Raw genomic sequence first — 13130 nt, 5'->3', positions numbered from 1 at the left:
TGTTTTAATATAATAAAATAGAGGTGAATATACTCACAAACCAGTACTTGTGTCATAGCATTATCATAAAAATATTCACTTTGATCCATATGCGAAAATTCACAACACTTGTAGTCACATCGGCCAACGCGTTTCAAGGTTTCCCTCTTCTTCAGAACCTTGTTTAGATGTCTCTTAGTGCTGACAAGGATCTTTTCAGTCAGGATCAGTGCTTTTCCGTTTAGTGCTGCTGTATCTAGCTTTCTTGTTCCTTGGTCCTCAGGAACAAGGAAGTTAGATACAGCAGCACTAAATGGAAAAGCACTGATCCTGACTGAAAACCCCCACGCTGAAAAAACTGCATGGGGTCCCCCCCAAAATCTATACCAGACCCTTATCCGAGCACACAGCCCAGCAGGTCAGGAAAGAGGGTGGGGATGAGCGAGGGTTGTTGGGAAGAGGCCCTTGTCCTCATCAACATGGGGACAAGGTGCTTTGAGGTGGGGGAGCTCAGGGCCCCCCTGCCTCAAAGCACTTACCCCCCCATGTTGAGGGCATACGGCCTGGTACGGTTCAGGAAGGGGGGGGCGCTCACTCATCCCCACCCCCTTTCCTGACCTGCCGGGCTGTGTGCTCGGATAAGGGTCTGGTATGGATTTTGGGGGGCCCCATGCAGTTTTTTCAGCGTGGGGGTTCCCCTTAAAATCCATACCAGACCGAAGGGCCTGGCATGCTCTTGGAGGGGGAACCCATGCTGTTTTTTTTTTTATTTGGCCTGGAGTTCCCCTTCAAGATCAGAGTACAAGTCACATGCCAAAGTCGGATTAGTTAATACGGCGATCTGACTTTGATCCGACTTCAGTGATATTCAATGGGCTGAAGTAGGATCAAAGTTGGACCAAAGTAGTGCAGGGACTACTTTGAAGTTGGTACGACTTGAAGTTGTACTAATATGAATGGTAGCCATTGGAAATCATGGGGAACGACCTCTCATGTAACTTTGCAGTCCCAAATCGTAAGACAAGTCTTACAAGTGTGAAAGGGGCCTAAATAAAACCCACTGTGCCCAGGCATGCCATATTATCTATTATATTGGGTCTCACAGTGGTATCCCGTCCATTGGGGCGCACGGGCGCCACCCCTCCTATCCGTGCATCCGGCCCCCTGATCTACATGGATTCCAATGGGGGGGTGTTTTTTTGAAGCGTGATTAGAGCCAGAGGCTCTAATAGGCTTCAAAAAAGAGTGGGCTTGGGCTGCAGAGCACTGCACCCTGATCCCACCCTGATATTCCCTGATATTTGCTATTTTCACACTAAATCTCCTTCCCATCAATCAGGAAGCGGGTCATGAGATCTGTTTCCCAATTGGCCAAAACGTCAGGCGATCCTATTGGATGCCTAGCGCCCAGGTGAAGGGGAGAGGAGAAGCACTGCGAAAGTCGTCATGCTGGAGATGAGGACACCGGAGCCGCTGCCCGCCACCCGCTACCTAGATTGGGTCCCCTGTGCTGAAGCAGAGGACACTGGAGGACACTAGATGGCGTAAGTGCCAGACTGACCGGCAGACAGTGGGCGGGAGAGGCGGCTGCCCGTGGGGGGGGCTGGTTGTTTGCTGCCCCTCCCCCCCAAAAAATCCACCAGCCGCCACTGGGGTCTCATAAAACACACCTACATTAAACTTTGCCAAGCCCAAAGACCAATGATTCTGATGATCTTACAGATAACTTACATTACGCGGCCGTATGCACACTCTCTCGCAGTTCTGGTTCATCCCAGGAATAATAACAGTCATTTTTCGGGGACCTCTGAACCCCAGAACATTGGTTTCCTGTTAGATGGTAAAAACAGTTAAAATACAATTGACTCAATTGGACTTGACAAACTGTGTCTATCATTATATGATTAATGAAGTATAATGTTTTACCAGGCTAGTGTGGGATCAGCACTTTTCAGTATGTTCTGCCTTTTTCTAAATTCAACCTTGGATATTAAACTGCAATCTTTGTTAGGCACAGGGTAAAGGGCAATGTACTGTAGGTTAGTTGAACAATGCTGACTGTTGTGTTAGGAATCTCTTCAGTTAGGAATTGATGATGCTGCTGTCGTGTTACGGAAAGTGTCTTTTGCTGGGATGAGGGATGACTAGGGATGAGCCAAACACCCCCCCCCCCCCCCCCCCCCCCCGGTTCGGTTCGCAGCAGAACATGCGAACAGGCAAAAAATTTGTTCGAACACACGAACACCATTAAAGTTTAAGGGACAAGAACATGAATAATCAAAAGTGCTAATTTTAAAGGCTTATATGCATGGTATTGTCATAAAAAGTGTTTGAGGACCTGGATGCTGCCCCAGGGGACATGTATCAATGCAAAAAAATGTTTTAAAAACTACCGTTTTTACGGGAGCGGTGATTTTAATAATGGTTAAAGTGAAACAATAAAATTGAAATATTCCTTTAAATTTCGTACCTGGGGGGCGTCTATAAATGCCTGTAGCGCATGTTTCCTGTGTTTACACATAAATACACATAAAAGTCATTGAAAAAACGGCATGGGATTCCCCCACAGTCCATTACCAGGCCCTTTGGGTCTGGTATGAATATTAAGGGGAACCCCGAACCAAAATTGAAAAAAAAAATTGCGTGGGGGTCTCCCCAAATTCCATACCAGGCCCTTCAGGTCTGGTGTGGTTATTAAAGGGAACCCCACGCCAAAATTTAAAAAAAAAATGGCGTGGGGGTCCCCCTCAAAATCCATACCAGACCCTTCAGGTCTGGTATGGATTTTAAGGTAAACCCCGCGCCAAAATAAAAAAAAATGGTGTGGGGGTCCCCCCAAAAAACCATACCAGACCCTTATCCAAGCACGCAACCTGGCAGGCCACAGGAAAAGAGGGGGGACGAGAGAGCGCCCCCCCGAACCGTACCAGGCCACATGCCCTCAACATGGGGAGGGTGCTTTGGTGTAGCGGCCCCCCCCAAAGCACCTTGTCTCCATGTTGATGGGGGCAAGGGCCTCATCCCCACAACCCTTGCCAGGTGGGGGTATGCGGGCGGGGAGGTTATCGGAATCTGGAAGCCCCCTTTAACAAGGGGAACCCCAGATCCCGGCCCCCCCTGTGTGAATTGGTAATGGGGTACAAATGTACCCCTACCGTTTCACAAAAAAGTGTCAAAAATTTAAAAAAAGACAATAGCCATTTTTTGACAATTCCATTTTTAATGTTTTCTTCTTTCCCCGCTTCTTCTTCCATCCTCTTCTGGTCTTCCTTCGGTTTTCTTCTTCATCCATCCTGTTCTTCCTCTGCTTCTTCCTCCGGTCTTCTCCTCCGGCATCTTCTTCCCCGCTTTGTACTCCGGACAATCCGCCTCAATGGGAGTCTCCCGCTGTGTGACGCTTCTGTTCTTGTGACAGTTCTTTTATAACTGAGGGCGGGGCCATACCGTGATGTTCCCAGGTGACCCCTCCCCCCTCTAACGCTCGGGGACATCCCTATGGCTTTCTCGGGGTGTCGGGGGGGCGGGTCACCCGTTTACGTAAACGGGTGACCCCGCCCCCCTCTGACACCACGGGGAAAGCCATAGGGAAGTGCCCATGCGTCAGAGGGAGGCGGGGTCACCGGGTGGCCCCGCCCTCAGTTATATAAGAGCTGTCACAAGAACAGAAGCGTCACACAGCGGTAGACTCCCATTGAGGCGGATCGTCTGGAGGACGAAGCGGGGAAGAAGAAGCCGGAGGAAAATACCGGAGGAGAAGACTGGAGGAAGAAGCAGAGGAAGATAGAGGAAGAAGTGGGGGAAGAACAAGATGGAGGAAGAAGAAGAAAATCGAAGTAGGACCAGAAGATGATGGAAGAAGAAGCGGGGAATGAACAAGACATTAATAAAGGAATTGTCAAAAACCGGCTATTGTCTTTTTTAACATTTTTGACACTTTTTTTGTGAAATGGTAGTTACCAATTCACACGGGGGGGTCTGGGGGTTCCCTTGTTAAAGGGGGCTTCCAGATTCTGATAAGCCCCCTGCCCGCATACCCCCACAACCACCGGGCAAGGGTTCTGGGGATGAGGCCCTTGTCCCCATCAACATGGGGACAAGGTGCTTTGGGGGGACCGTTACCCCAAAGCACCCTCCCCATGTTGAGGGCATGTGGCCTGGTACGGTTCAGGAGGGGGGGGCGCTCTTTCGTCCCCCCCCTCTTTTCCTGCGGCCTACCAGGTTGCGTGCTCTGATAAGGATCTCGTATGGATTTTTGGGGGGACCCCTACGCCATTTTTTTGTACATTTTGGCGTGGGGTTCCCTGAAGGGCCTGGTATGGAATTTGGGGGGACCCCCACACAATTTTTTTTTATTTTGATTCGGGGTTCCCCTTAATATTCATACCAGACCCAAAGGGCCTGGTAATGGACTGTGGGGGAATCCCATGCCGTTTTTTTCAATGACTTTTATGTGTATTGCCGGGACCGACAATTGATTAATAGCCGCGAGTACTTTTAAATGACTTTTTTTCCTTTAGAAATGTCATTTTGCTCTCGGACTGTTCTACATACAGGAAACATGCGCTACTTTACAGGAATACTATAGACAACCCCCAGCATTATTAAAATCACTGCTCCTGAAAAAACAGCTGTTTTTAAACTTTTTTTTGCATTGATACATGTCCCCTGGGGCAGGACCCAGGTCCCCAAACACTTTTTATGACAATAACTTGCATATTAATCTTTAAAATTAGCACTTGCGATTTCTCCCATAGACTTGTAAAGGGTGTTCCGCGGCTTTCGAATTTGCCGCGAACACCCCAAATTGTTCGCTATTCGGCAAACGGGCGAACAGCCAATGTTCGAGTCAAACTCATGTTCGACCCGAACATAAAGCTCATCCCTAGTCAGGACGATAGAGGATATTTGAGAGAAATGTATATTGGCTGACCAGTATACATGGCTGATCTCTCCTTCTGAAAATGCTGTCTTTATGGCTGTCATCGTGATTCAGTGCCTTTAATACCTTCCTAGTTCCTGACATGGAACAAGTAGAAGAAGAAATTCTATATTCTGACTTTATTGGCTGAATGCTTGGTTAATGATTAAGTATTTAAGCTAGAAACTTGCAGCAGTAATAATAGCTTCCAACTGTCCTTGATTATGAGGGACTGCCCCTGATTTGGAACAAAGTCCATCTGTCCCTCTTTCCTCCTCATTTATCCCTCATTTTGGTCTGATCTATAAAGTTGTATATAAAATGCAGTATTTATCCTTCACGATGCTAAACCTTTCATCCAAATTCTAAATTGTTGTATTTGTACACTTCAAAAGCTAATATAAATTAATATTTATGGTAAAAAACAAAACAAAAAAACAAGCACTTGTGGGTTTAACTAATATTTTTTTGTTTAATTCTCCTTTAAGGGGGCATGGTCCTGGGGGGGTTCCTATGCCTACATACTTTTGCTAATCGGTGTCCCTCATCCCCATTTTAAAAAGTTGGGAGTTATGAGTAATAGCAGCCTGTATATTTTTGTCAGTTTATGTCAGAATTAGTTTACAAAAGACTTCAGAGTCTGCTAGATGCAGGTGGATTGATTTACCAAGATGCCTACTTTTGTCCTTCAAGGAGGTCCCATGCTTCCGTTTGGACTTTTTCATTTATATTACAATACAGAGAAACAGGAAGAATTATTAGAGGAATAATTATTATTAAGAGGGAAACATATGGCCATTACCGTCTACATATCTATAGCAGTGGCGTAGCATGGGGGGTGCGGAGGGGGCCGTGGCCCTGGGTGCAAAATTTAGGGGGGCGTAGCATCCGGTGCAAGTGTCACTCTGTCCTAATTTGTATGGACGGTGTCACTCGCTGCGCTCCAGGCGCCATGTTTCGGCTCAGGGATGGGCAGCGGCTGCCCGGTGATTGGACGAACGGGGTCATGTGCGGTGGCAGAGGCAGAGGGTTGCTCTGGGAGTCCCGCCTCTGCCTCGCTGTGTGAGCAGCCGCCATGGCCTTCTCCTCCTCCGCGCAGGACTGAATCTACCCTTTCCCCATTGTGGCAACCAATCTGGGACTGGTGCAGAGGCGCCTGCCCTATCCCACAGGTATATGTAATGAAATGACATTGCCGGGGATCTTCCAAGTGAACTGTGGTATGTGACACGATCGATGTACAGTACAGTCACACCGTGTACACTAGTCACTACACACATACACAGAGCATCACCATCTCCCCCACTAATCTCCAGTGTCCCCAAATGTCCCTCCTGTCTCCCCACTATCCCTCCTGATCCCCCAATTATCTCCACTGTCCCTCCTGTCTCTCCACTGTCCCTCCTGTCCCCCCAATTATCCCCAATGTCCCTCCTGTCTCCCCACTGTCCCTCCTGTCCCCCCAATTCTCCCCAATGTTCCTCCTGTCTCCCCAAAGTCCCTCCTGTCCCCCCAATTATTCACAATGTCCCTCCTGTCTCCTCACTGTCCCTCCTGTCCCCCCAATTATCCCAATGTTCCTCCTGTCTCCCCAATGTCCCACCTGTCTTCTCACTGTCACTCCTGTCCACCCGATTATCCCCAATATCCCTCCTGTCTCCCCCAATGTCCCTCCTGTCCACCCAATTATCCCCAATGTCCCTCCTGTCTCCCCACTGTCCCTCCTGTCCCCCCAATTATCTCCAATGTCCCTCCTGTCTCCTCACTGTCCCTCCTGTCCCCCCAATTATCCCCAATGTCCTTCCTGTCTCCCCACTGTCCCCCCTGTCCCCCCAATTATCCCCATTGTCCCTCCTGTCCCCCCAATTATCCCTAATGTCCCTCCTGTCTTCCCACAGTCCCTCCTGTCCCCCCAATTCTCCCCAATGTCCCTCCTGTCTCCCCAATGTTTCTCCTGTCCCCCCAATTATCCAAAATGTCCCTCCTATCTCCCCACTGTCCCCCAATTAGCCCCAATGTTCCTCCTGTCTCCCCACTATCCCTCCTGTCCTCCCAATTATCTCCAATGTCCCTCCTGTCTCCCCACTGTCCCTCCTGCCCCCCCGATTCTCCCCAATGTCCCTCCTGTCCCCCCACTTATCCCCAATGTCCCTCTTGGGCCCCCAATGTTCCTCCTGTCCTCCCACTTATCCCCAATGTCCCTCCCATCCTCCCAATGTTCCTCCTGTCCTCCCACTTATCCTCAAAGTTCCTCCTGTCCCCCCCACTTATCCCCATTATCCCACTTATCCCAAATGTCTCCCCTCCCACTTATCCCCAATGCCCCTCCTCTACTCTCACTTATCCTAAATGTTCCTCCTCCTCCCCCCACTTATCCCCAATGTCTCTCCTGTCCCCTCACTTATCCCAAATGTCTCTCTCTCTACTCCCACTTATCTCAAATGTTTCTCCTATGCTCCCATGTATCCCTAATATCCCCCACGTATCCCAAGGTGTGCCCCTCTCCCCCCACTTATCCCAAACCTCCCCCCATTTAGCACCAATGTTCCAACTCTCCCCCAAGTTAGAAATTAGCACATTGCCACCCCCCCCCCCACACACACACACCTTTTAGCACCAATGCCCCATTAAATTGGCACCAATATCATCGCCTATACCCCCTCTGCACTAATGCCCCATCTCCCCACCTAACATTGCACTTTGTAGGTTGGGAACTTTGTAGGTGGGGAAGAGAGGATTTGGGGGTGAGAGGAGAGCTCTTCCTGGAAGGGGGTTGTAAACTGTCCTGTGAGACATGCATTCCTGAGCCCTGCAATCTGTACATAGCACACTCATGAACTCTGCAGTGCACTCTCTACACAGTGCACTCCTGAACTCTGCTCACTCTGCGTAGCGCACTCCTGAACTCTGTGCACTCTTGAGCTCCTCACTCTGTATATAGTGCACTCCTGAACCCTGCACTCTGTACCTAGCACTCTCTTGAACTTTGCACTCTGTACATAGTAGAATCTTAATCTTTTCTCTTTGTATATAGCACACTCCCAATCTTTGCACTCTGTACGCAGCGCACTTCTGAAGTCTGCACGGTGTACGCAGCGCACTCTGAACTCTGTACCTAGCACTCTGCTAAACTTTACACTCTGTACGTAGGGTACTCCTGATTTTTGCACTCGGTACATAGCATAATCTTCATCTTTGCACTTATTGCACTTATTCTCTGAGAAAAAACACCCTGCCTGTAGTATGTCTGCAGTCTCTGACCATTTCCTGTACTATGTCTGCAGTCCCTGACCATTTCCTGTACTATGTCTGCAGTTTTTGACCATCTCCTGTACTATGTCTGCAGTCTCTGACCATCTCCTGTATTATATATTCAGTCTCTGACCATCTCCTGTACTATGTCTGAAGTCTCTGATCATCTCCTGTACTATGTCTGTGGTCTCTGATCATCTCCTGTACTATGTCTGCAGTCTCTGACCATCTCCTGTACTATGTCTGCAGTCTCTTATTGTCTCCTGTACTATGTCTGCAGTCTCTGATCATCTCCTGTACTATGTCTGCAGTCTCTGATCATCTCCTGTACTATGTCTGCAGTCTCTGACCATCTCCTGTGTCTGCAGTCTCTGACCATCTCCTGTACTATGTCTGCAGTCTCTGACCATCTCCTGTACTATGTCTGCAGTCTCTGACCATCTCCTGTAGTATGTCTAGCACTAAATAATATGGACAACCCTTATGCCTGGGTTATTATTGGCTGCCTGCTCTGCTGTATATATAGGTGTTCCTTGTTATTTGTAACCTAAGCCTCTGATTATCTGTCCCCAGCCTTTTATTATTGGTTGATACTGAGAAGATATCTCTTTGACTACTGTAATCAAATAGATATATCAGCTCTAACCAATAATAAAAGGCTGCAGGCAGCCAATCAGAGGCTCAGGCTGTGAGTGGAAGAACCTGGGCCCACATTCTTGGGTGCTAAAAGTCCACAGATTAGGGGGCGTAAATTACTTGCCTTGCCCCAGGTGCTGACAACCCACGCTACGCCACTGATCTATAGTATTGTAAAGTCTGACCATCCCTTCTTAAAGATAATATAAGCATACTGTACATGTTTTTAGCTACAAAGCAGTGGTTGTCAACTTGTGAGGTTTAGGGTGCCTCAGCTGCAGCCCCTGACATGAGGAAAGGGCCACACATAATGTTCAGTAGATTCAATGCTAGAGAGAATGTAGACATCCTAGAAGATGTGAAGGTCAGATCAGAGACTGTGGCTAAGTTATAGGTTTGGTGGTATACTGGGGACATACTGCAGAAGATGGTGAGAGATTGAGGATATACTATACAGTATGTAGCTAGTAGAGATCACTGCGGTTGCCCCCCGACAAGTACATGCTCCCACACCAAGTACAGGCTGCTGGGGTCCAAGTGCTGCTTCACAAGTATGAAAGGGTCACATGTGGTCCCTGGGCCTCAGGTTTGGCACCAGGGATATAAAGACAGGAGGGGGAAGAGCAGGCCATTATCACAAGCACCAGTTTTATCTTGGCAGAAACAAGGGAAGAAAGGTCCAACATTACTGATTGCTTATTTTCCAAAAAATGGATAAGTGGGGGTGCCATCTGCAGACTTCAGGTGCCCATGGACTTGAAAGGCCTGTTCTTTTTATTGTAGCACCTTGGAGTTTAGGCAGGGTTGCTCCTCACAAATTTACTTGCCAGGAATAGTTATCCTGGTTGATTGATAGAGATCTATTGATTTCTCCCTAAGTTTGGCCCTTGTTGCACTTTTCTCTTCTATCACTAGGTGGCCAGGTATTTGGTAATACTAGATATGAGAAGGACAACGCAAGGTCAGATTATGGGTATATGGGGTATCTCAGCCATTGGACAGGGGTTTTCTTAAGTCCCTTGGCCTGCTGGGAGAACCTATATATTCGGGTGGAATCAGGTGATCAAGGTTCTGTACCACCTGGACGGCTGTCTGGGTGGACGTGTGCTGTATTGCCTTGGCTACTAGGCCGAAGACATCTGGCTGCTATCTGTCTGAGGGCCTATCCAGAAGCAAGAGAGCAGCGCAGGGTTGGGACTGCAGCTTGCAGTCCAACCAGAAGTGACGGTTCTGCCGGCCGGAGAACCTGTCGTGGTCGGAGGTAGAGGGGAAGCTGTCGCCAGTAAGGGACTATCCGCATAATTACCAGGGACCACAGTGAGTAACTGAAGCCAGTACTGGAGCAGCATTCTCACCAACCGGGGACGGTGAAGAATTGGGAAACTTCAGTGGGTATCAAGCCAGGGACCCAGTCAGCGGAGGTGACACTTGCAGAGCAGCCTTGTGTGTCAAGCCAGGGACTGAGCAGGCCAGTGGGGTGAAGTTTAAAAGGTATCTTGAGAACCAAGCTAGGGACCCAGAAGAGAGGTGGGGGTGACGCTTGAGGAAGATGCCACAGTGAAGATTGGAGGAGCTCAAGGGATTCAGTGGGTCTAGTGAGAGACCAGGAGCTCAGTGGGCTGAAGAACTACAAGAAGTGATTGTAGTGGAAGAGAAAGAAAGTTAAAGACTGTTGCCATAGGAGACAGCATTCCTGCATGTGCAGATATGGCATCTTGCTGGATGCTTTTCCCTGCATGGCTGTCCTCCTGTTGAAGTCTCGGAGTCTGCCAATTGAACGTGTAATTACTTAAGGGTGTCCTGGCCCTAACCCTCTCTCCCCCAAAAAAGTTTCTTTTGCATTCAAGAAGTGTCTGGCACCCACTAACCTTAATTACTCTGCACCCACCATGTCTCACAACCCACCATATACAGAAGGATGTCAACTATCTCTGGCACTGGAGGTTCTCATTAGACCGAAGAAGGCCTGGGACCTTGCTACATTAACATTCCTTGTCTAGGGCAGCCTTTGATGGGTGTCCCCTTGGCACTATTTCTAGGGGCAACAGATCAATGCACTGTAAATGGTCTATTTGTTTAACTAATAAAGCTGCCCATATTTAAACACTCCAGCCTGTCTATATTCTTCTTGTAGATAAGGACACAATGTAATAAGCCTCCTAGGTGTCGCCTTGCTGGGAAATTAATGGTAAGACACTCAAACCTGGGTTGGATTTATACACACCCATCAGCAACATGGACAGTTGCACCAAGGGGTGACACAACCATTCACACATCATGTTGCTGACTGTGAGTTGCGTACTCCCATGTAAAAAAAAAAAAAAAAAAAAAGGTTAAGAATACCACCCTGTCTACCAGAGTGATGTGGCTCGGTCCTCATTGTTTCTGTCCCTGGAAAGATTAGTTGTTGGTAGGATAATGTACGGTGACTGACTTGGACCGTACACCTAAAATCAAACTGCTAACAGGGTAGGGAGACATTTTACTATACTCTTCTAATTACGAACTGACAGAGTCAGTATACAGTGTCTCCATCATGGCCACACACAGCTTGTTAGTTTGATGCTAAAGTTACTGCCTACTAAGGCAGTTTACTTTGGCAGGAACCAGAACCACAAGAAAGTTGGAGTAGGGTATCAGAAAGTATAAATTCAGTTCTTGGTAAACCTATAGTCATCGTTAATCCTATAATTGGACATTTCATTTCTACAGAATATAAAGGGATATTCGTTTAGCACATTAATATTGACTTTATACTTCTAACTAATTAATTCACCAGGTTTATAACTTACATAACATACTGATGCCAGTTCTTGTCTGAGTGATTCCCTCTCTTGCACAAATGGCTTTGTCTCAGGGTTTACTCCATTGTCAAAAACTGTGAATCTTGTTCCCAGCATGTTTGATCTGGAATGACATTGATTTAAACGTTTGTGTTGATTCTATATTTTGAAATCTATTTTCAGTCTTATAATGAGACTGTTAGGTACTGTAGTATTTCACATTATTCAAACACTGCCTTACGGGGCGTGGCCTAGACATGGCGGAGTGAAGCAGCTTTTTCTTGGAGCTCCCGGCCTGTCCCAAAAACCCTGGTTATTTCTCTCTTTGCCAAAGGCATGATACCAACTAAAAGGCACAGAACAAGAGCAACTACACGGGGGGCACCCGTCGGTAGGAGCCCAGGGGATATCCACCACTATTTTCGACAAATACAGGGCAAATCTCCAGGAGCCACAGCAACTGCACCGCGAGGCCTACCACGCGACGAGACACAGCAGGCCTCCAGACAGAGGATACAACCTGCCCCACCACACTCTCAGGACGATATTAATCACCTCCCGGTAACTCGCAGAGACCCCGGGGAGGACACGATGGCCTCTCCACAGTCCCCGACACCCATCAAGCTGGATCAGGACATTCGGGCCTTGCTGCAGGCCCTCCCCACTCGATCGGACATTGAAGCGCTCATCCTGAAACTAGAGGAGACACACCGACGAGACATGCAGGAGGTGAGGGGGGAAATGGCAACTCTGGCAGACCGCATAGACACAGGCGAGACCGCCGTGTCCGCTTTGGAGAACAGAGTGGCGGCGCTTGAACAGGCGAGGGACTCGCAGAAGGACTCCGCTGTGGCTCTACAGCTACACCTGGAAGACATCGAGGACCGAAGCCGCAGGAATAACCTGCGGCTACGAGGAATCCCGGAGGAGACAACAGCGGATGATCTAGGGGAAACTGTCAGAAGAATATTCCGCACCGTACTAGGCGAGCCAGATCTCCCCATAGAGCTGGACAGAGTCCATAGAGCTCTTGGCCCCAGATCCGAAGACCCGTCTAGACCGAGAGATGTGGTATGCAGATTACACCGCTATACACAAAAAGAGGCCATCCTGCGTCAGGCCTGGGAGTTTGGAGAGGTAGAGGTAGGAGGCAAACAAACCAGAATATTACCTGATCTTTCGCGGGCCACGCTGAGACGCAGAGCCCTCCTCCGCCCACTCCTGGATCTTGCTAAACTGAAGGGCCTGACATACAGATGGGGTTATCCACTATCGGTTACGTTCCGCAACGAATCCGGCTCATTCTCCCTGCAAAGATTGGAGGACCTCCCGGCGCTCTTCCGGTTCATGGAAACGGAACCGATACAGGTCCCTGACTGGCTCCAGCTCCTACCACGTCCACAAGGCCGATCGGGCCCCCTGAGACTGCACGGTCCTCTGCCTCCCCGCCGACAGCGGGACAGAAGGAGACGCAGAACGGCATCTGGTGAACAACGTGAGTAGGCCAGTGGCCATCCCTCCCCAATCCAGCTTGACTCATGCAGGTCAGATTGCAGGATACG

General features: G+C 48.7%; 1 protein-coding gene across 2 annotated transcripts in view; it reads right to left on the bottom strand.

Moving 5' to 3' along the window:
- LOC141110983 (tubby protein homolog) overlaps positions 1 to 13130 on the bottom strand; it is a 143650-nt gene that overhangs the window by 19455 nt on the left and 111065 nt on the right. For both annotated transcript variants that reach the window (XM_073602850.1, XM_073602848.1), the window contains exons 12-13: positions 11578 to 11692; positions 1711 to 1809 (exon numbers count right to left, since the gene is read on the bottom strand). In XM_073602850.1, the coding sequence (XP_073458951.1) occupies positions 1711 to 1809; positions 11578 to 11692 (214 nt within the window). The remainder of the gene's footprint in view (positions 1 to 1710; positions 1810 to 11577; positions 11693 to 13130) is intronic.

This window comes from Aquarana catesbeiana, linkage group LG10, assembly GCF_042186555.1.
Source record: "Aquarana catesbeiana isolate 2022-GZ linkage group LG10, ASM4218655v1, whole genome shotgun sequence".
Classification (NCBI taxonomy): Eukaryota; Metazoa; Chordata; class Amphibia; order Anura; family Ranidae; genus Aquarana; species Aquarana catesbeiana.
The sequence above is the reverse complement of the archived record's forward strand: the minus strand, read 5'-3'. Positions and strand labels throughout refer to the sequence as shown.